This window comes from Mercenaria mercenaria, chromosome 13, assembly GCF_021730395.1.
Source record: "Mercenaria mercenaria strain notata chromosome 13, MADL_Memer_1, whole genome shotgun sequence".
Classification (NCBI taxonomy): Eukaryota; Metazoa; Mollusca; class Bivalvia; order Venerida; family Veneridae; genus Mercenaria; species Mercenaria mercenaria.
The window spans coordinates 55,366,036-55,390,854 of record NC_069373.1 but is presented as its reverse complement, the minus strand read 5'-3'; the positions used below and the strand labels follow the sequence as shown (position 1 = coordinate 55,390,854).

The 24,819-nt window shown below is 36.8% G+C and overlaps 2 protein-coding genes across 7 annotated transcripts in view; one reads left to right on the top strand and one right to left on the bottom strand.

Moving 5' to 3' along the window:
- Positions 1–12,527, top strand: part of LOC123529668 (carbohydrate sulfotransferase 11-like) — a 57,940-nt gene extending 45,413 nt beyond the window's left edge. For all 3 annotated transcript variants that reach the window (XM_045310103.2, XM_045310101.2, XM_045310102.2), the window contains one exon: positions 9,695–12,527. In XM_045310103.2, coding sequence (XP_045166038.1) covers positions 9,722–10,573 — 852 coding nt within the window. In that variant the 5' untranslated portion in view covers positions 9,695–9,721 and the 3' untranslated portion in view covers positions 10,574–12,527. The remainder of the gene's footprint in view (positions 1–9,694) is intronic.
- Positions 12,528–19,535: 7,008 nt separating this feature from the next.
- LOC123528428 (uncharacterized) overlaps positions 19,536–24,819 on the bottom strand; it is a 69,836-nt gene continuing 64,552 nt past the window's right edge. For 2 of the 4 annotated variants that reach the window (XR_008366791.1, XR_008366793.1), the window contains one exon: positions 19,536–23,548. The gene's annotated coding sequence lies outside the window, so the exon portion shown is untranslated. Of the gene's footprint in view, positions 23,549–24,324; positions 24,680–24,819 lie in introns of those variants that run through there. The other 2 variants (XR_008366792.1, XR_008366790.1) reach the window with 1 other exon arrangement.

Here is a 24,819-nt window from a genome sequence, read left to right as displayed (position 1 = left end):
GATTTTCAGAGAGCAACAAGAATGTTTATGTTAGACATTCAGAAAAAATCTTCCAGGAATTTCAAGAGAGCACAAACTTGCATGCATTCATTGACCAGATCTACTAACAATTTTTGAGAAACTGAATGACACTGTTGTGGAAATAACCCCAGAATGCACCAGATGACATTCCCAACCGTAATCCCGCAAAACTTTTTACAGGACGGTAACTGTTGTTCTCACTCAAGATGCTTTCAAACCCTTGGTATGAAATGGTTTGCATATTCTAGGTCTAAATTTTGAGAACTCTAACGTCATTAATCTGGACACAGGAAGAGATGGGCAGTTATAATGATTTCACTGCCGACCTCATTCTGGCAGAAACCCCAATGTGCTGTTCAACCTTTTGATGGGGGAAGGGGTAGTTACAGAAGAATGTACGTTCTCCCCTGCAAGGTGTCAGGGAGTCTTAGAAATATAGGTATGAAACAGTGGCCTCTGTTGCATCTTTTTGTCTAAATTCCGAATACCCAGATACGTATGTATAATTAATCTGGACACAAACAACATTGTTAAAATCATTTTGGCAGAACCCCAAAGTTCAACATTGTTGGGTTAGGTAGTGAAGAGGGTTTGGGATTTTTTTAGATACAGGTGTAAAATGGTAGCCTCTGGTGCATTATGGGTAAACACTTTAAACAGTAAGTATAGGTCACTTCTCAGGCCATTAGGGCCTGTGGTGCTGCACTGGCCTCCCAGCACCTTTTCCTCTTGGATCCAGGTCTGGGTAGAAGAGGGGAGACTTTGATAAGCAGATGTTATAAGTTTGTCACCAAATGTGTCGGTTTCAGATAACACTAGGATACACAAGTTAAATTATGTTTGAACAGGAAATGAGGATTTATGAAAAAAGAAGACTAGGTTAGTGGCTTTATTTCACTGTCTCCATTAGTTATGGATTATTCCATTGCATGATAAAAAATTTTGATGGTTTGTTTTATAAACTTTACACTTTAATTGAAAAATGACAGCTTTTATACAGTAGTCCTGTCGGCTGACTCATTGGTCAATTCTGCACTGTCATGGCCCAGGCACTTTTCAATTGCAGAGTACTGGCAGACAACATTGTATATTTGAAAATTATTTAATGATGTACACGGTTAAGATGCGGTGCATGCGAGAAAAGCTAAGTCAAGAAGGTCTGAGCTACTGCCTCACTCGCATCATGACTTGTGGCTTCTGAAACAAGCACAAAGTCGGCATTCTGCAGTCCCATATATCAAATGCTGAATGATTTGATGAGCACCTTTATATTAAAAATTTGAAAGGAAAACATAAGTGCAGAAATTGCATTTTGCAGAACGGACCAAAACATTACCAAAAAAAAAAAAAATGCCCTCTGGATGGCCGTTCAGGACCATTTTGATGGGTCGGTCGGAGCACCACAAACAATGTTTTAATTATGGCCTGATCTGGACATTTATTTCATTTTAAAATTATAATCAGCTTATGTTTTATTGATAGTTTGATAGCATTGTTGTAACATTATTTCATACTAGATAGGGAAATTGCCATATGGCGAATTTAGATAACCAGTAGTATTTTATTATGTCTCACCCCTCTGGGGTAGACAGATTATTTTTATCCTGTCTGTATATCTGTCACAGCTCATTTCTGACCAATAACTGGAAAAATCATTTGACCTAGAACCTTCAAACTTCATAGGGTGGTAGGGCTTATAGAGCAGACGTCCCCTATTGTTTTTGGAGTCACTCCATCAAAGGTCAAGGTCACAAGGGCCTGTACATGGAAAACAATTTCTGATCAATAACTTGAGGACCATTTGACCCAGAACATTGTTGAAACTTAATAGGATGATTGGACTTACAGAGTAGATGACCTCTGCTGATTTTTGGGTCACTTGATCAATGGTCAAGGTCACAGGGACCAGAACATGGAAAATGGTTTCCAGTCAATAACTTGAGATCCATTCGACCTAGAACCTTAAAACTTCATAGGATGATAGGACTTACAGAGTAGATGACCCTTATTGTTTTTGGGGTCACTTGAGCTAAGGTCAAGGTCACAGGGGTCTGAACATGGAAAATGGTTTCTCATCAATAACTTGAGAACCACTTGACTTGAAGCTTAAAAGGATGATTGGACATGCATAGTAGATGACCCTTATTGATTTTGGGGTAGCTTGATCAAAGGTCAAGGTGACAAGGGCCTGAACATGGCAGGCAGTTTCAGATCAATAACTTAAGAACCACTTGATCCAGAATGTTGAAAATTAATAGGATGATTGCACATGTCAAGCAGATGATCCCTATTGCAGCCTGCCATCACTGTCTCTTTGACTTTCGCTCCTGTCCCCTATTGACTTCTTGCCTATTATGAGTATGCATCGGGGGGAGACATGCGCTTTTCTACAAAAGCATCTTCTAGTTCTAAGGTTTAGGTCACACATAGAGGCCAAAGGTGCTGGTGGGCTCGACATTCTGCCTGGGGGCATGCGATGTAATCTAGTTTAAAGATTTCTTTCCTGCATTTTACTGCTTTTAGAGACATTCTTCCATTTGACTGTTTGTAATATAAACTAGGCAGTGTAAATTTGACTAAAATTTGCCTTTATTACTGAGATTTGGTTTTAAATTGTCTGTTTAGGCAAACAGTGGCAGCTTACGCCCTTAAAAAGCTCACACTGAAGTTTGATACGCAGATGAGACTGAATAACTAGAGGTGTACTGGTCAGGAACCCAGGCAATCCTTGCGTGTGTCAGTGCTATACACTGGGCACGTTAAAGAACCAGGCTGTCTATTCACAACGAGCTAGGCTAAGTTAGCCGGACAAGCCTGTATCTGATTTCTAATCTCTCTGTCATGGGGGCTTTGTCTCACTCTGTACCTCTGGTCAGATCGATCTGTGTCTGTACTGGTAGAGGATGAATTATGCGCCCTGTGTGGCTGCATTTGAACTATGTAAAGCGCCTTTGAACGTGAAATTGATCATGAAAAGGGCGCTATATAAATCTGGTATAATAATAGTAATAATAATAATAATAAATACTAATGACATCCTTCTTGCACATGATTTAATATGCAGAAACTTAAACAGTTGCAAAAAATAATGTTAATTTCAATGGGACAAATCAAAATTTATACAGTACCTTAAAAGTTTAATTGATGCATAATTAGATGAATAGTAAGATATAATGAATTACTTGCCATGTCTTTTTTAGCTCACCTGAGTATTGCTCAAATGCTAAGGTGAGTTTTTCTGATCACTCGATGTCCGGCGTCTGTCGACTGTCCGTCAACATTTAGCTTGTGTATGCGATAGAGGCTATATTTATCAACTGATGTTCATGAAATTTGGTCAGAATGATTACCTTGATGAAATCTAGGCCGAGTTAGAAAATCGGTCATCTGGGGTCAAAAACTAGGTCACTAGGTCAAATCAAAGAAAAACCTTGTGCATGCGATAGAGGCTGTATTTTTCAATTAATCTTCATGAATTTTGGTCAGAATGTTTGCCTTGATGAAATCTAGGCCGAGTTCAAAAATCGGTCATCTGGGATCAAAAAGTAGGTCACTAGGTCATATCAAAGAAAAACCTTGTGTATGCGATAGAGGCTGTATTTTTCAATTAATCTTCATGAATTTTGGTCAGAATGATAACCTTGATGAAATCTAGGCCGAGTTCGAAAATGGGTCATCTGGGTTCAAAAACTAGGTCACTAGGTCAAATCAAAGAAAAACCTTGTGTATGCGATAGAGGCTGTATTTTTCAATTAATCTTCATGAATTTTGGTCAGAATGATTACCTTTTTGAAATCTAGGCCGAGTTCGAGAATGGGTCATCTGGGATAAAAAACTAGGTCACTAGGTCAAATCAAGGAAAAACCTTGTGTATGCGATAGAGGCTGTATTTTTAGCTCACCTGAGCAATGCTCAGGTGAGTTTTTCTGATCGCTCGATGTCCGGCGTCTGTCGTCCGTCGTCTGTCGTCTGTCGTCTGTCGTCCGTCGTCTGTCAACATTTAGCTTGTGTATGCGATAGAGGCTGTATTTTTCAATTAATCTTCATGAATATTGGTCAGAATGATAACCTTGATAAAATCTAGGCCGAGTTCGAAAATGGGTCATCTCGGGTCAAAAACTAGGTCACTAGGTCAAATCAAAGAAAAACCTTGTGTATGCGATAGAGGCTGTATTTTTCATTTAATCTTCATGAATTTTGGTCAGAATGATAACTTTGATGAAATCTAGGCCGAGTTCGAAAATGGGTCATCTCGGGTCAAAAACTAGGTCACTAGGTCAAATCAAAGAAAAACCTTGTGTATGCGATAGAGGCGGTATTTTTCAATTAATCTTCATGATTATTGGTCAGGATGATAACCTTGATGAAATCTAAGCCGAGTTCGAAAATGGGTCATCTCGGGTCAAAAACTAGGTCACTAGGTCAAATCAAAGAAAAACCTTGTGTATGCGATAGAGGCTGTATTTTTCAATTCTTCTTCATGAATATTGGTCAGAATGATGACCTTGATGAAATCTAGGCCGAGTTCGAAAATGGGTCATCTTGGGTCAAAAACTAGGTCACTAGGTCAAATCAAAGAAAAACCTTGTGTATGCGATAGAGGCTGTATTTTTCAATTCTTCTTCATGAATTTTGGTCAGAATGATTGCCTTGATGAAATCTAGGCCGAGTTCGAAAATGGGTCATCTCGGGTCAAAAACTAGGTCACTAGGTCAAATCAAAGAAAAACCTTGTGTATGCGATAGAGGCGGTATTTTTCAATTGATCTTCATGAATTTTGGTCAGAATGATAACCTTGATGAAATCTAGGCCGACTTCGAGAATGGGTCTTCTGGGGTCAAAAACTAGGTCACTAGGTCATATCACGTAAAAACCTTGTGTATGCGATAGAGGCTGTATTTTTCAATTGATCTTCATGAATTTTGGTCAGAATGATTACCTTGATAAAATTTAGACCAAGTTCGAAAATGGGTCATCTGGGGTCAAAAACTAGGTCACTAGGTCAAATCAAAGAAAAACCTTGTGTATGCAATAGAGGCTGTATTTTTCAACTGATCTTCATGAAATTTAGCCAGAATGATTACCTTGATAAAATCTAGGCCGAGTTCGAAAATGGGTCATCTGGGGTCAAAAACTAGGTCACTAGGTCAAATCAAAGAAAAACATTGTGTATGCAATAGAGGATGTATTTTTCAATTGATCTTCATGAAATTTGGTCAGAGTGATTGCCTTGATGAAATCTAGGTCGATTTTGAATATTGGTTTTCTGAGGTTAAAAACTAGGTCACTAGGTCAAATTAAAGAAAAATCTTGTGTATGCGATAGAGACTGTTTTTTTCAATTGATTTTTATGAAATTTGGTCAGGTTGATTGCCTTAATGAAATCTAGGTCGAATTTGAATATGGGTCATCTGAGGTCAAAAACTAGGTCACTTGGTCAAATCAAAGAAAAAACTTCTGTATGTGATAGAGGCTGTATTTTTCAGTTGATCTTCATGAATTTTCGTCAGAATGATTGCCTTGATAAAATCTAGGTCGAGTTTGAACATGGGTCATCTAGGGTCAAAAACTAGGTCATATCTAAGAAAATGCTTGTTTTATCGCAAGAGACCAATTTTTTGGTCCGATCTTAATGAAAATTGGTCAGAATATTTGTTTCCATGAAATCACTAGGTCAAACATGTTTTACACTGTTATGGAGTGTTTCTTAGGTGAGCGACCTAGGGCCATCTTGGCCCTCTTGTTCAATTAATCTTCATGAATTTTGGTCAGAATGATAGCCTTGATGAAATCTAGGTCAAGTTCGAATATGGGTCATCTGGGGTCAAAAACTAGGTCACTAGGTCAAATCAAAGAAAAACCTTGTGTATGCAATAGAGGCTGTATTTTTAAATTGATCTTTATAAAATTTGGTCAGAATGATTGCCTTGATAAAATCTAGGTTGAGTTTGATTATTGGTCATCTGGGGTCAAAAAGTAGGTCACTAGGTCAAATCAAAGAAAAACCTTGTGTATGCAATAGAGGCTGTATTTTTCAATTGATGTTCATGAAATTTGGTCAGAATGATTGCCTTGATGAAAGCTAGGCCAAGTTCGAATATGGGTCATCTGGGATCAAAAAGTAGGTCACTAGGTCAAATCAAAGGAAAACCTTGTGTATGCGATAGAGGCTGTTTTTTTTAGCTCACCTGAGCAATGCTCAGGTGAGTTTTTCTGATCACTCGATGTCCGGCATCCGGCGTCTGTCTGTCTGTCTGTCGTCTGTCAACATTTAGCTTGTGTATGCGATAGAGGCTGTATTTTTAGCTCGACTATTCGAAGAATAGTCTAGCTATTCTACTCACCCTGGCGTCGGCGTCGGCGTCGACGTCGGCGTCGGCGTCACACCTTGGTTAAGTTTTTGCATGCAAGTACATACAGCTATCATTTAAAGGCATATAGCTTTGAAACTTATTTATTCTTTTTCTAGGTCAATTACCAACCTCACTGGGTCAAGTTCCATAACTCTAACATGTATTTTGAGCAAATTATGCCCCCTTTTGGACTTAGAAAATTCTGGTTAAAGTTTTACATGCAAGTTACTATCTCCAAAACTAATGCAGATATTGAATTGAAACTTCACATGTGTCTTCGGGGTTATAAAACTAGTTGATAGCACCAAGTCCCATAACTCTGACCTTCATTTTGGCCAAATTATGCCCCCTTTTGGACTTAGAAAATTCTGGTTAAAGTTTTGCGTGCAAGTACATACAGCTATTACTAAAAGGCATATAGATTTGAAACTTATTTTTTCTTTTTCTAGATCAATTACCTACCTCACTGGGTCAAGTCCCATAACTCTGGCATGTATTTTGGCCAAATTATGCCCCCTTTTGGACTTAGAAAATTCTGGTTAAAGTTTTGCGTGCAAGTACATACAGCTATTACTAAAAGGCATATAGATTTGAAACTTATTTTTTCTTTTTCTAGATCAATTACCTACCTCACTGGGTCAAGTCCATAACTCTGGCATGTATTTTGGCCAAATTATGCCCCCTTTTGGACTTAGAAAATTCTGGTTAAAGTTTTGCGTGCAAGTACATACAGCTATTACTAAAAGGCATATAGATTTGGAACTTATTTATTCTTTTTCTAGATCAATTACCTACCTCACTGGGTCAAGTTCCATAACTCCTAACATGTATTTTGAGCAAATTATGCCCCCTTTTGGACTTAGAAAATTCTGGTTAAAGTTTTACATGCAAGTTACTATCCCAAAACTAATGCAGATATTGAATTGAAACTTAACATGTTTCTTGGGGGTTTTATAAAAATAGTTGATACCCATCAAGTCCATATCTTGATATGTCCCTTTTGAACTTAAAACTCTTTTGATATTTAACATTTTGGGTAATAATTTCCAGCTTCTGTGACAATATTTCGAATAGTCGAGCTTGGCTGTCTTATGGACAGCTCTTGTTCAATTAATCTTCATGAATATTGGTCAGAATGATAAACTTGATGAAATCTAGGCCGAGTTCGAAAATGGGTCATCTCGGGTAAGAAACTAGGTCACTAGGTCAAAACAAAGAAAAACCTTGTGTTTGCGATAGAGGCTGTATTTTTCAGTTAATCTTTATGAATATTGGTCAGAATGATAACCTTGATGAAATCTAGGCCGAGTTCGAAAATGGTTCATCTCGGGTCAAAAACTAGGTCACTAGGTCATATCAAAGAAAACCTTGTGTATGCGATAGAGGGTGTATTTTTCAATTGATTTCATGAGTATTAGTCAGAATGTGACTTGATGAAATCTAGGCCCAGTTCAAAAATGGGGTCAAACTCAGTCAAAACTAGGGGCACTAGGTCAATCAAAGAAAAACCTTGTGTATGCGATAGAGGCTGTATTTTTCAATTATTTTTCATGGGAAAATTGGTCAGAATGATAACCCTTTATGAAATCTTGGGACGAGTTCAAAATGGGTCATCTCAGATCAAAACTAGGTCACTAGGTCAAATCAAAGAAAAAACCTTGTGTATGCGATATAGGCTGTTTTTTCAATTGATCTGCATGAATGTTGGTCAGAATTTATTGCCTTGATGAAATCTAGGCCGAGTTCGAAAAGGGTCATCTCAGGTCAAAAAAATAGGTCACTAGGTCAAATCAAAGAAAAACCTTGTGTATGCGATAGAGGCGGTATTTTTCAATTGATCTTCATGAATTTTGGTCGGAATGATAACCTTGATGAAATCTAGGCCGAATTCGAAAATGGGTCATCTGGGATCAAAAACTAGGTCAAATCAAGGAAAAACCTTGTGTATGCGGTAGAGGCTGTATTTTTCAACTGATCTTCATGAAATTTAGCCAGAATGATAACCTTGATAAAATCTAAGCCGGTTTCGAAAATGGGTCATCTGGGATCAAAAACTAGGTCACTAGGTCAAATCGAAGAAAAACATTGTGTATGCAATAGAGGATGTAGTTTTCAATTGATCTTCATGAAAATTTGGTTTAGAGTGATTGCCTTGATGAAATCTAGATCGAGTTTGAATATGGGGTTTTCTGAGGTCAAAAACTAGGTCACTAGGTCAAATAAAAGAAAAAACTTGTGTATGCGATAGAGACTGTTTTTTTCAATTGATTTTTATGAAATTTGGTCAGGATGATTGCTTAATGAAATCTAGGTCGAATTTGAAATATGGGTCATCTGAGGTCAAAAATTAGGTCACTTGGTCAATCAAGAAAAAACTTGTGTATGTGATAGAGGCTGTGTTTTTCAATTGGTCTTCATGAATTTTGGTCAGAATGATTGCCTTGATAAAATCTAGGTCGAGTTTGAACATGGGTCATCTAGGGTCAAAAACTAGGTCATATCTAAGAAAATGCTTGTTTTTTTCGCAAGGACCAAATTTTTTGGTCCCAAACTTAAAGAAAATTGGTCAGAATATTTGTTTCCATGAAATCACTAGGTCAAGCATGTTTTACACTGTTATGGTGTGTTTCTTAGGTGAGCGACCTAGGGCCATCTTGGCCCTCTTGTTTCAATTGATCTTCCTGAAAGTAAGTCAGAATGATTGCCTTGATGAAATCTAGGTTGAATTTGAATATGGGTCATCTGTAGTCAAGAAGTAGGTCACTAGGTTAAATCAAAGAAAAAGCTCGTGTATGTGATAGAGGCTGTATTTTTCAACTGATCTTCATGAAATTTTGTTCAGAATGATAGCCTTGATAAAATGTAGGTCAAGTTCGAATATGGGTCATCTGGGTTCAAAAACTAGGTCACTAGGTCAAATCAAAGAAAAACCTTGTGTATACGATAGAGGCTGTATTTTTCAGTTGATCTTCATGAAATTTGGTCAGAATGATAGCCTTGATGAAATCTAGGTCAAGTTCGAATATGGGTCATCTGGGGTCAAAAACTGGGTCACTAGGTCAAATCAAAGTAAATACTTGTTTTTGTTCCAATTTTAATGATGATTGGTCAGAATATTTTTTTCCATGAAATCACGAGGTCAAACATGTTTACACAGTTATGGTGTATTATGGTGTGTTTCTCAGATGAGCGACCTAGGGCCATCTTGGCCCTCTTGTTTCAGATTTTAACAGGTTCTGAACAGAATAAAAAATATTCATGATTTCTGATTTAAAGTTATTTATGGGATATCTAAATAAATTCTCTGTTCTGCTTTGTAGTCCAAGTACTCTAAAAAAAACATAGAGATGAGAAGACGTGTAATCAAGCTGGATGAAGAGTGTAAAAAGCTAGTCAAGAATGGATCTGAATTCCGAAACATACAGAAATCCAAGTTAGATCATTTAATTGTAGATGATCGGTATAAAGTTATGTACTGTTATGTGCCAAAAGTTGCGTGTACGAATCTCAAACGTGTATTTTTATTGCTCAGTGGTAAGATGAATGAGACAGACCCGCTGAAACTAAAATCTGGTGATGTGCATGCAGGTTTTGATAAATACCTCACTTACTTAGATACTTTCTCTGCTGCAGGCATTAAGTATCGATTTCTTCATTACAAAAAGGTAATATTTGTTAGAGAACCTTTAGAACGTGTACTGTCTGCGTATAGGAATAAATTTGTTCAACAAGGGAATGATTACTTCAAGGAAAAATTTGGGAGAAAGATAATCAAAAGGTTCCGAGAAAATCCAAGTGAGAAATCCTTAATGAAAGGGGATGATGTGACTTTTAAAGAGTTTGTGCAATATTTGTTAGATCGTAAAACGATTGAGCAAGGTTACAATGAACACTGGGAGTCATTCCATGACCTTTGTCACCCTTGTCATATACGGTATAACTATATTGGAAATTACGAGACTTTAGATGATGATGTTAATGGCCTCCTGAAGATTCTCGAAGTGGAGGATAAAATCCAGTTTCCTGACAGAGGGGACATGTACAAAACATTGAAAACTGAAGATATACTGCTGAAGTTTTATCAGGAATTGGAACCACAAATGCTGACGAAGCTGTGGAAAATATATGCCAAAGATTATGCTATATTTGATTATGAAATCCCACCAACCTTAAAGAAATTGATGAAACAGGTACATTGACATGCAAGTTATATAGTCATTTCAGGTAAAAAAAATTTACAAAATAGTTTATATTTGTTTATTTTTTGCATGAAAAAAATGTCAAAAGGCATTTTGTTGAGAGGTCCAAAGCATAAAAATTAATGTATTTATCTTTCTAGACACCTGCTGTAGGTGTAATGTTCTTGCCAACATAGATTTGGTAGTTTTTATGCCATTTTTAGCTTTTAAATAGCTTTTTATATTTGTATGGAGAGCTATCCTACTCAACATGGCGTTAGCATCCGTTCCGTGTCCACACCTTTATTAAAGTTTTGATTCCCTTTTTTCTTTATCTCAGTATTTACATGATGGATTTTAAACTCAGAATAATTATTCCTCATCATCACCAACATCATATGGCACAAGGGCCATTATCTCACACCAATATTTAATGAATTATCTCCCCTTTTTACTTTCAATTTCGTGTTAAAGTTTTGTTGCACTTTCACTTTATCTCAGTTATTACTATTGTGTGATTGGATTTGATTCAGACTTTACGATATTTGTTCCACATCATCACCTACATCATTATTTCCATATCTGTAGCATCAGTGTTATCAGTTATTCCTCTTTACTTAAAAGTTTATGTTCAAGTTGTGCAAGTTTTCTCTATCTCAGTTATTACTTTTAAAGTTTTATAGATTTGATTCAGACTTAAGATAGTTGTTTCACATTATTAGCCACATGATATGCCACATGATGCATTTCTCTTGCAGAAATTTTTCTTGATTTATGTCCCTTTTATGCTTATTTAATGTTTTTATGCCTCCATCTGTGTTTTTACTAAATACATTTGACACAAACTATTGTCTAATATCTTCATCCGCATTGGAGTCATTAAACACTCCAGTGACAGCTCCAGCTTTCTCAGATGTGCCCAATTTCACATCGAAATAGTCAAGCTTGCAGTCTCCTGTGAAGACAGGTATTGTTTCCACTGTTGCCAAAAGTTGATTCGTTTAAAGTTATGCTAAAAAGATAATTGCCTTATATTTACAACTGACTGAATCAAAGTAAATGGTAAAAATAGGACTTATGAATTTATGCAAATTTTATCCACTCTGAAATTCAGGAATTTTTAAGCAGTTTCATTGCAAGTTTGCTTAAACTAGCTATGAATCATGCAAAACTGCTCTTAGTTGTTTGTTTTGATAAAGATTCCACTTAATGTAAGGTGCTTATTAAAGTAAAAAAAATTATGCTTGTTTATTTGGAGATATGCATATTTTAAGGCCCCTTAAAATAGTTCAAAGTTGATGTTTTATCTGATTTTTAGCTCACCTGTCACAAAGTGACAAGGTGAGCTTTTGTGATCGCGCAGTGTCCGGCGTCCGTCGTCCGTCAGTCCGTGCGTGCGTGCGTCCGTAAACTTTTGCTTGTGACCTCTCTAGAGGTCACATTTTTCGTGGGATCTTTATGAAAGTTGGTCAGAATGTTCATCTTGATGATATCTAGGTCAAGTTCGAAACTGGGTCACGTGCCATCAAAAACTAGGTCAGTAGGTCTAAAAATAGAAAAACCTTGTGACCTCTCTAGAGGCCATAATTTTAAATGGATCTTCATGAAAATTGGTCAGAATGTTCACCTTGATGATATCTAGGTCAAGTTCGAAACTGGGTCACTTGCTTTCAAAAACTAGGTCAGTAGGTCTAAAAATAGAAAAACCTTTTGACCTCTCTAGAGGCCATATATTTCATGAAATCTTCATGAAAATTGGTCAGAATGTTCACCTTGATGATATCTAGGTCAAGTTCGAAAGTGGGTCACATGCCATCAAAAAGTAGGTCAGTAGGTCAAATAATAGAAAAACCTTGTGACCTCTCTAGAGGCCATATTTTTCATGGGATCTGTATGAAAGTTGGTCTGAATGTTCATCTTGATGACATCTAGTCAAGTTTGAAAGTGGGTCACGTGCCATCAAAAACTAGGTCAGTAGGTCAAAATAATAGAAAACCTTGTGACCTCTCTAAAGGCCATATTTTTCAACGGATCTTCATGAAAGTTGGTCTGAATGTTCATCTTGATGATATCTAGGCCAAGTTCGAACAGGGTCATGTGCGGTCAAAAACTAGGTCAGTAGGTCTAAAAATAGAAAAACCTTGTGACCTCTCTAGAGGCCATACTTGTGAATAGATCTCTATAAAAATTGGTCAGAATGTTCATCTTGATGATATCTAGGTCAAGTTCGAAAGTGGGTCACGTGCCATCAAGAAGTAGCTCAGTAGGTCAAATAATGAAAAAACGTTGTGACCTCTCTAGAGGCCATTTTTTTCATGGGATCTGTATGAAAGTTGGTCTGAATGTTTATCTTGATGATATCTAGGTCAAGTTCGAAACTGGGTCAACTGTGATCAAAAACTAGGTCAGTAGGTCTTGAAATAGAAAAACCTTGTGACCTCTCTAGAGGCCATACCCTTGAATGGATCTTCATGAAAATTGTTCAGAATGTTCACCTTGATGATATCTAGGTCAAGTTTCAAACTGGGTCACGTGCCTTAAAAAACTAGGTCAATAGGTCAAATAATAGAAAAACCTTGTGATCTCTCTAGAGACCATATTTTTCAATGGATCTTCATGTAAATTGGTCAGAATTTTTATCTTGATAATATCTAGGTCAAGTTCAAAACTGGGTCACATGAGCTCAAAAACTAGCTCACTATGTCAAATAATAGAAAAAACGACGTCATACTCAAAACTGGATCATGTGGGAAGAGGTGAGCGATTCAGGACCATCATGGTCCTCTTGTTTTTTGCCTGTGACTGTGAGTACAGTAGTTCTGAATAAATGTTTTTTATATATATATTTCATATTTATTACGAAAGATCATATTATTGTAGTTTGTATCTGATTTTACATTTACATGCATATTCATATTTAAGTTTTTACCTTTATTTATTAGCCAATTACATTTCTTGTTTGTTTGCATTACAATGTATAGATTTGAGAACAAATGAACTAAAATGTTTTTTATTTCCCCCGAAGGGAGGCATATAGTTTTTGAACCGTCTGTCAGTCTGTCAGTCCGCAATTTTCGTGTCTGGTCCATATCTTTGTCATCGATGGATGGATTTTCAAATAACTTGGCATGAATATGTACCACAGTAAGACAACGTGTCACGCGCAAGACCCAGGTCCATAGCTCAAAGATCAAGGTCACACTTAGACGTTAAAGGTCATTTTTCATGATAGTGCATTGATGGGCATGTCCGGTCCATATCTTTGTCATTCATGCATGGATTTTAAAATAACTGCGCATGAATGTGTGGCACAGTAAGACGTGTCGCGCGCAAGACCCAGCTCCGTAGGTGAAAGGTCCAAAACTCTAACATCGGCCATAACTATTCATTCAAAGTGCCATCGGGGGCATGTGTCATCCTATGGAGACAGCTCTTGTTTGAATAGAGATTGAGAACTTTGACATAGTTATTGTTTACCATTGTAGGACAGGATCTGAGAGCTTATAGTAATATATTTTTTTTGTCGTCCAAATTTCTGTCATGTATTGATTTGTTTTTTGATGGTGCATTTTTGTCTCCTCAGTAATTCATTAAGTGATCCATTATTCAGAGTATAGTGCTTTCAAAGGTAAGTGAGAACAGTAATGAACAAAAATGAATTGGTCAGTCAGTCAGAACATAAATTTTATTTGATGGTCACAACTATTTATGGTATTCTCAACAGCCTTTGGACATGTTGGAAGTACAATTCCAAAATCTACTGTTATGTTAGATAATCTTATAGAGACATATATATGATGATAACTGTTGAAAATGCACTGCTTTCCATAGGTCTGTTGACAAGGGAATCATAGAAAAAAAGTGATGTTGTAATTTATGTTAAAAAATCAAATAAGGGGTTACAATGGTGATTAATTCAACAATTGTAGTTCCACTTAAGACAATTTTCACCAGAGTTTGTTTTAGATATTTTCTAGTTTTGAATAAAAAATTGAGCATCTACACTTCTGTTTATAAGTCATTAAGTGTAGGGTTTAATATTTTCTTTTCATCAAATGCTTTTTCAAAGTAGCTACTAGTAGTACATGTCCTAAGAGTCATGATTGGGACAAAATATCTTGAATTTTTGCAGCTGTTCTTGAACAGTTTTGTCACGTTTATAATATAAGAATCTTAGGGGCCTTAAGGTCCATATGTATAGAAATGTAGTTATACAATCAGTCAGATTTATGTAAGATTTGTTCATCCATATAGGTACATATTAGAACTTGAACTTTACTTTGTAATTTATAATTGATTATAATTTATTATAATTATGGTGTGTTGTTTTCTAGATCAGCAAGGAATTCTTCAAAGTTTATGCATTTTGATACACAGGATATAATTCATTTGTTAGAGTTATCTTCTCTTTCAACAGTTATGTACTTCCGCTTGTACCAAATCATCTTTAGCTCATTCTGATTGCTCTTATGTATTTCTTCTACAAACACTGGCCTTAATTTATGTGTTCCACAGTCAGCACACTCTCTTTTTAAGCATTTACCATGTTGTGGACATTCTTATCATTCCTCTTACACAGTGTCATTTACATAGGCCCTTTATCAGTGGATGGGTTTTCAGTATTCTTAAAAGCTTCTGTGTTAAGGTAACTTTTCAAAGCCTCAGACTTGAGTGCAACATTGCAGCAGATCTGACATAAGGATGACTTCCTGCTGGTTTCAGATACACAACGCACTTGTTTTGGCTTTAAATTTTTGAATTTGGAAAACCCAATGTATGTGTGATAAGCTTCAGCTGTCGTCATTGTCTTTACATGTTTCTGAACATATTCTTTAGAAGCACATTCTTTAATGCCCACAACCTCTTTCTTGTTTGGGACCACCCGACTTTCCTGAGACAGGTAAAACTCATGCACTTTTGCCTTAACTACAGACTCTGTTTCTTCTAGATGGACATTCTGTTGATTTGTTTCTGACAAATCTATATTACTGTTATAACTGCCAATATTTTGCAAGCTTGGAACTTCTGTTTCGCCAGGTGTTCCCTGACTTGTTTCAGTTGTGTTGTCTGTATCGTCAGCAGCTCCTGTACCATTATCTTTGAGTGCTATTCTCATTTTCATCTCTGAGCTTTTGCTACAGCCTTTCCTTTCTGAATATGAACCTTCTCAGTGCATTTTCTACTTTCTTCTCGCTTTCCTTCTTTAGCCTTTTTGTGCCCCCACCCCCAATGAGTGGTGGGGGCATATAGATTTGCTCTTGTCCGTCTGTCCATTCGTCCGTCCGTACAAGGTTTATAACCAAATGGGACTGTTTCGTCTAGCATCAATACCCTTAACTAGAATGACTTGTTACTAATGCAGATGTAACATGTGACCATTCCTCACCTTCAGACATCACCTGACCTTAGTTTGACCTTGACCTTGAACTTGACCTCGTTTTGGACTTAGGTTGCTTTGTATCGACAAGAATGCCACCGGGGCATGAAGCGTTTATTGAACGCAGCTCCTTGTTTGTTACTAGACTGTATACATACAGTCTATATACATAGAGTCCACATAATTATGCAATCTTGTATGCGTCAAATTGCAATGTACTGTGTCAGTGCATGCGGGGGGTACATTCATCACCTTTAGTGATAGCCCTAGTTTATTTTATTATACATTTAGACAGTATATGGCAAACTTTTTTCGAAATATTTGTGTGACCCTGAAAAGAGCCTGTGCTTGCAATAAAGCAGGCACTGACTGATTGAACAGTCTAATAATCTCAGCCCTCTCTGATTTCGGACTCGTCAAACCCCTCGAACTTACCATTGTCATCGGTATTGTTGAAGAGGCGGTGAAATCCTTCCCCTGTGACGTTCTCTCTGCGTCGTAGTAGGCAGCACTTTTGTCGTCCTCATGGTCTTCATGAATGGAAACAGCATCAGTCTTCTGACATACGAGATCTTACCACACTACGTTGTCTTCCAAACCAGCCATGGCATTGGAGATGCAGCATTTTTTGAAGGCCTTTACGATGATTGCTGGGTCATCATCATCAACGATCCATTGGTAAATTTCTTCCAACTCCAGCTTCTTCATTCTACCAGAAACAGTTTATTTGTGTTGTTCACTGGCGTTGTAAAAGGGCTTTCATTGACTTGTTGATACTAACATCTAGCGACTGTAGCACACAGGTCAAATCAAAGGAAAAGCTTGTTAACACTCTAGAGGCCACATTTATGACTGTATCTTCATGAAACTTTGTCAGAATGTTAATCTTGATGATCTTTAGGTCAGGCTTGAATCCGGGTCAGGTGGTTTCAGAAACTAGGTCAACAGATCAAATCAAAGGAAAAGATTGTTAACATGCTAGAGGCCACATTTATGACTGTATCTTCATGAAACTTTGGTCAGAATGTTAATCTTGATTATCTTTAGGTCAAGTTTAAATCTAGGTCAAGTGGAATCAGAAACTAGGTCATCAGGCCAAATCAAAGTTAAGGCTTGTCACCAGGTCAAGTTAAAGTAAAGGCTTGTTAAGGGGCCATATTTATGACCATAATTATCTTAATGAAACTTGGTCAGAATGTTAACCTTAATGATTTTAAAGGTCAAGGTCAAATCTGGGTCTGGTGGGTTCAAAAACTAGGTCACCAGGTCAAATCAAAGGGAAAGCTAGTTAACACTCTAGAGGCCATATTTATGACCATACCATGAAACTGTGTCAGAATGTTAATCTTGATGATCTTTAAGTCAAGTTTAAATCTTGGTTAGGTAGGGTCAAAAACTAGGTCACCAGGTCAAATCTAAGGAAAAGCTAGTAAACATTCTAGAGGCCATATTTATGACCAAATTATCTTAATGAAACTTTGTCAGAATGTTAACCTTGATGATCTTTAGGTCAAGATCAAATCTGGGTCAGGTAGGGTCAAAAACTATGTCACCAGGTCAAATCAAAGGAAAAGCTAGTTAACACTCTAGAGGCCACATTTATGACAGTATCTTCATGAAACTTGGCCAGAATGTTAACATTGATTATCTTTAGGTCAAGTTCAAATCTGGGTCATGCGGAATGTGACCTACTGACCTACTTTTTATGCCCCACTTCGCAGAAGGAGGGGTATATTGTTTTGCAGATGTCTGTCGGTCGGTCGGTCTGTATGTAGACCAATCCGTTTCTGGATGATAACTCAAGAACGCTTGGGCCTAGGATCATAAAAGTTGATAGGAAGGCTGTTCATCACCTGCAGATGACCCCTATCGATTTTGAGATCTGTATGTCAAAGGTCAAGGTCACAGTGACCCTGAACAGTTAAATGGTTTCCGGATGATAACTCCAGAACGCTTGGGCCTAGGATCAGGAAAATTGATAGGGAGGTTGGTCATGACCAGCAGGTGACCCGTATTGATTTTGAGGTCATTTGGTCAAAGTTCAAGATCAGATTGGCCAGGAACAGTTAAAACGGTTTCTGGATGATAACTTGAGAATGCTTGGGCCAAGGTTCATCATGACCAGTAGATGACCCTTATTGATTTTAAGGTCAGTAAGTCAAAGGTCAAGGTTACAGTGACACGGAAAGTTTTAACCGTTTCCAGACAATAACTTGAGAACGCTTGGGCCTAGGATCATGAAACTTGATAGGGAAGTTGGTCATGACCTGTAGATGACCCCTATAGATTTTGAGATCTGTAGGCTAAAGGTCAAGGTCACATTGACCCGGAACATTTAAACCCTTTCCAGACGATACCTTGAGATTGCTTGGGCCTAGGATCACTAAACTTGATAGGGAGGTTGATCATGACTAGGAGATGACCTCTGTTGATTTTGAGGTCAATAGATCAAAGGTCAATGTCACATTGAACCAGAACAGTAGAACTTTTGTTTACAGTGAGCAAATAATTTCTGTTCCTTGTGCAATTACTGAATGCATCAAGGGGGGCATTTCGTGTTCAACGAGCTCTTGTTTGTTTTTTAAGATACAGCCTTGAAATTAAGAATTATTAATTCGTCCTCATGCAGCTCGAGTTAAAATTATCAACATGTAAATTACCGCAAAAATATATGACAATATAAGTTAAAGTATAAATTTAACAGTTTTAAAAACATGAAAAAAAAATAACTGCTGTAAAAAACTAACAACATACCTGCAGGTGGAGAAGCCATGATTTGACATATAATCTGCACAGAGCGTTTTTTAAATACTTCCACAAATTTTCAGAACTCCGATCACCAACATGAATTAGTTGCAAAAAGGCACGTGAGCTCAAACACCTGTCTGGAAGGGGAGTCATTACCTAGATCATGGGACAGAACTCTTTTGAGTTAATGTTACAAACCTCTCTAATGATGCTAAAGGACAAAAATGCAATAATGTATTCATGCAGTGAAATTATTTTTGCAGCTTGAAATATTTTAAAGCTAATGACGTTGTTCCAACATTTTTACAACGTTGGATTTTGGTTGTTGTAAAGCCGTTGGAACAAAGTCTGGATAGGGATGCCGGACTATGGTTGTTGTAAAGCTGTTGGAACAATGTCGGATTCTGGTCACAGACATCGCAACCCAAAAACAACTATAAAAAGATGTCTTTGCGACGTCGTGTGTTTGCTGGGTAGCTACCTGAAACCATGAATAACTTCAATGGGGTATCGAGTTCAGTATCAAAATTATCACTGGCAACCCGTCCGATCAGTACATGTTCATCTTCTAAAAATTCGCCAAGGTAACACCATATCGAATAATGTAATGGAATCTTGCATATTTTATTTCTTTTCCAAACGTTTTTAACAGACTTTACAGAGACTTTGAAGTATAACGCAGAATTCATATTTGATCTTGATCATGCAGATGCACAACGAAAATTATCGTCACAACGGACTCTTTTAAACGGAAAGATGTGCATTTAGCGAAATGAACAAAATGGCCGTTTACGATTTTATTTTCGTTTGTGTTCACTCCGAATTATCGGGTGGAAAATAAAAATAAAATTAGCGAAAGTCACTTTAATTTTTATTTTTAAATTGAAAAAATCAGGTTGGCGCTCCCGAGAACCAGAAAATTAAAAAAATTCTGGCGTAAAGTGTCCGTAATTGTAAATTGTAGCCGCAGTGGCAGAAAAACAAACAACGATGCCCTTAGAGTGTACAGCAACTTCGTCAAATCAGTTTATAAATACACGCAAGATACCTGTGCGAAAATGGAACAGGAAATCCTGGGATTATCCCAGGAAGTCCCAGGACTATCCTGGGATAATGTCCTGAAAATATCTCAGGAATTCCTGGGATAGTCCTGGGACTTTTCACGCCGTTAAATGGGAATGGGACAATCCAAGGATTTTCCTATGAATAGGAAAAAAAAACAGGACATCTGAGAATTCCAAACCTGCTATCCTGAAAATCCAAGGAATGTCCTGAGATTTCCTGAAGACCGGACATAAAAGAATAATATTGTCCTGTTCTCAAGAAATCCCAGGAACTTGAAGTCAGGATATCCCAGGACAATTGTCCTGTCTTCAGGAAATCCCAGGAATTCCTGATGACAGGAAAACTCAGGACAATTGTCCGGTCTTCAGGAAACCCCAGAACATGTAATTGAATACCTTGTAAATATGATTTGAAATTCTTTTTGGCGAGAAATACAGTTAACAAATTGACTGTTAAAGTTCAATAGTATTTACAGTAAGAATATAAGGATTATCATTTCCTAATATTGAAAAATATTTTGTAGTTAAAAGGCATACATCATGTAATTGAAACAATACAACTTGTCATAGCAGAAATATTAATTTCTTGGCACATCTTAAATCAGCTCAAATATGTGCACTCGTGGCAAAAAAAAACAAGGTGAAAGTACAACTATTTAGTCTAGAATCATCAAATTATGAGCTTCATACTGAGCAAAAAGCTCTTATCATTCTATGATCTGTTAGAGTGAAACTGTCTTTGATCAATATGCATGTACAGATAACCTAAACTGTAGTAACGCATTTCACTTTTTAATGCTCTGACTGACTTTAAAGAAAACTACTTTTCTAAATAACTTATTGTTTTGTAAAATCATTAAATGAAAGAGTACATTTAGTATTATTTCTAAAAGTTTATACAGAAATAATTTGCTAACTTACCACAAATTGATCAATGTGAGCTTTTGTGATCGCCCAGGGTCCGTCGTCCGTTGTCGTCAACAATTTGAATGTTAACACTCTAGAGGTCACAATTTTGGCCCAATCTTAATGAAACTTGGTCAGAATGTTACCCTCAATAAAATTTTGGACTATTTTGATATTGGGTCATCTGGGGTCAAAAACTAGGTCACCAGGTCGAAATCAAAGGAAAAGTTTTTTAACACTGTAGAGGCCACATTTATGACTGTATCTTCATGAAACATGGTCAGAATGTTAATCTTGATAATCTTTAGGTCCAGTTTGAATCTGGGTCATATAGGGTCATAAACTAGGTCACCAGGTCAAATCAAAGGAAAAGCTAGTTAACACTCTAGAGGTCACATTTATGACATATCTTAATAAAACTTGGTCAGAATGTTAATCTTGATAATCTTTAGGTCAAGATTATATCTGGGTCAGGTGGGGTCAAAAATTAGGTCACCAGGTCAAATCAAAGGAAAAGCTTGTTAACACTCTAGAGGCCACATTTATGACTTTATTTTCATGAAATTTAGTTAGAATGTTAATCTTGATGATCTTTAGGTCAAGGTCGAATCTGGGTCATGTGGGTCAAAAACTAGGTCACCGGGTCAAATCAAAGGAAAAGTTAGTTAGCACTTTAGAGGCCACATTAATGACCATATCTTACTGAAACTTGGTCGGAATGTTAATCTTGATGATCTTTAGGCCAACTTTAAATCTGGGTCAGGTGGGGTCAAAAACTAGGTCACCAGGTCAAATCAAAGGAAAAGCTAGTTAACACTGTGTAAGCCACATTTATGACCATATCTTAATGAAACTTGGTCAGAAGGTTAATATTGATGATCTTTAGGTCAAGTTTAAATCTGGGTCAGGTGGGGTAAAAAACTAGGTCACCAGGTCAAATCAAAGGAAAAGCTTGTTAACACTCTAGAGGCCATATTTATGACTGTATCTTCATGAAACTTGGTCAGAATGTTAACCTTGCTAATCTTTAGGTCAGGTTCGAATCTGGGTCATGTGGGGTCAGAAACTAGGTCACCAGGTCAGATCAAAGGAAAAGCTAGTTAGGCCACATTTATGACCATATCTTAATGAAACTTGGTCAGAATGTTAATATTGATGATCTTTAGGTCAATAGGTCAGGTGAGCGATACAGGGCCTTCATGGCCCTCTTGTTTCCATGTCTCTTGGAAGTCTCAGTACAAAACTTAAGGGCGTTATACTTTTTACCTTTTACTTATGACCATTAAAACTTTCTGATGAAGTAATTTTTTCCACTCTGTGTTGAAAGAAAGTCACAAGAAGAGTAAATGCTTTGTAGTGATTGTCCTGTCTGTTCGTCCATTCGTCCGTCCGTACGAGGTGAACCAGATGGGACCGTTCCGTCTAGCATCAATACCCCTTACTAGAATGACTTGATACTAATGCAGATGTAACCTGTAACGTTCCTCATCTTCAGATATCACTTTACCTCAGTTTGACCTTTACCTTGACCTCATTTTGGACTTAGGTTGCTTTATATGTGCCATCTCTTGGTTAACCAAATGGGACCGTTTCGTCTAGCATCAATACCGCTTAAAAGAATGAATTGATACTAATACAGATGTAACCTGTGACCATTCCTCATCTTCAGACATCACCTGACCTCAGTGTGACCTTGACCTGATTTTGGACTTAGGTTGCTTTATATGTGCCATCACTTGGTTAACCAAATGGGACAGTTTCGTCTAGCATCAATACCGCTTACAAGAATGAATTGATACTAATACAGATGCAACCTGTGACCATTCCTCATCTTCAAACATCACCTGACCTCAGTTTGACCTTGACCTTGACCTCGTTTTGGACTTAGGTTGCTTTGTATGGACAAGGATGCCACCGGGGACATTATGCGTTTATTGAACGCAGCTCCTTGTTTTCAGATTTTAAAAAATACGTAGTAACTTTCAACGAAGATGTTAAAATCCGTGCACTAATTAGTCTATGTAACTATTATGTTTACATCCATAGACATAATGTCACAAAAATGTTTACATCCATTGACATAATGTAACTAAATGTTTGCATCCATTGACAAAATGTAACTGTAGGTAATATGTTTACATCCATTGACATAATGTAACTAAAATGTTTGCATCCATTGACATAATGTAACTATCGGTAATATGTTTACATCCAGTGACATAATGTAACTATCGGTAATATGTTTACATCCAGTGACATAATGTAACTAAAATGTTTACATCCATTGACATTATGTGACTACCAGTAAAATATTTACATCCATTGATATAATGTAACCAAAATGTTTACATCCATTGGCATAATGAAACTACTGGTAATATGTTTACATCAGTTGACATAATGTCACAAATATGTTTACATCAATTGACATAATGTCACGAAAATGTTTACATCCACTGACTTAATGTCACGAAAATGTTTACATCCATTGACATAATGTTATATAAATGTTTCAGTCCACTGACATAATATTACAAAATGTTTCATGTCACTGACATGTTGTTAAACTCTCCAAAGTTTCCTTTGTAATTTTCCTTACAAAGTTAAATATCTTCCCTGTAAAGAAAATGGTTAGAACCCATTTCATCCACATAATGTAACTAATATGTTAACATCCATTGACATCATGTCACACAAAAATGTTTATATCTATTGACATAATGTCACAAATATGTTTACATCCGTTGACATAATGTAATGAATATGTTTACATCCACTGACATAATGTCAGAAATATGTTTACATCCATTGTCATAATGTCACAAAAATGTCTAAATCCATTGACATGTTGTGAAATTCTCCAAATTTTCCTTTTTAAGTCCTCCAAAGTTAACATCTTCCCTGTAAAGAAAATGGTAAGAACCATTTACATCAATTGACATAATGTCACAAATATGTTTACATCAATTGACATAATGTCACAAATATGTTTACATCCATTGACATAATGTCACGAAAATGTTTACATCCATTGACATGTTACATAAATGATTCAGTCCACTGACATAATGTTACAAAAATGTTTCAGTTCACTGACATGTTGTTAAACTCTCCAAATTTTCCTGTTTAAGTCCTCCAAGTTAAACATCTTCCCTGTAAAGAAAATGGTTAGAACCCATTTTTCCCACAGTAGTATAGTTCTGCCGATTTCACAGAGTGCCTGCTGCCCTGCTGCTACACGCATGACTGAGCCTGAACAATGGCAATGTAACAGTGAGTCATCGCTAGGGGGCGGGCTTACGCGGAAATTCCCATGACGTCACAATCGGGCAACAAGATGGCGGACAGGTCAGTACCCAAGAACAATGGGGGAGCCACACCCAACATTTCCAGATAACAATAGAGAGTAGGTAATTTCAATGACGTCATAGGCTGCACCCTTAATGTTCCCAAAACAATTGAGAGTAGGTGTCAGTCGGAAATCCCATGATATCACCTGCCGCCCCATTAACGTTCCTCCCTGCTTTTCTATTTTAGCATTAGACAATAGAGGATATTTTATAACCGTGTTCCCGCCTTAGTTATATTATTCATAATCAATTTTCTATTGTTCTTTCATTATAATACAGATTTCTTAATTGTATAGCCATAAACCGCACCCAGTTTCACTTTATATTACGAGATATCAATTGCAATCAAATCTATTCAATTTAGCCCATTAATTGATATAACAATAGCCAGAAATCAAATAACAAAGTGATAAGTTAACAGTTGTAATATTTAAACCATTTCACAATTGACTATTCAATCGGTGTAGGTTACACTGTGTGCGGTAAGGCAAAACATGATCTCTACTGAAATAAGTGGTGAAAAAAGTCAACCAACTTTGTAAATTCAATCATAATTTATTTTATTTTTTTACATTTAAAAGTCATTTTTTATTGCTCTTATTTGTCTCTTTATTTCCTTCATTTGTTCACACATAATCATCATGTTTTCTTCCATCACCGATACGTTTCTGAGTACTTCAGTCTATAACAAAGGAAACCTCTTAGATAACATCAGAAGATATAAATATCATTTATGACAAAGATTAAATGCTTTATTTGGTATAATTCAGCATAGGCTATTGGAAAAATCATCATTGAAAACAAATATTTGCTATACGTTCT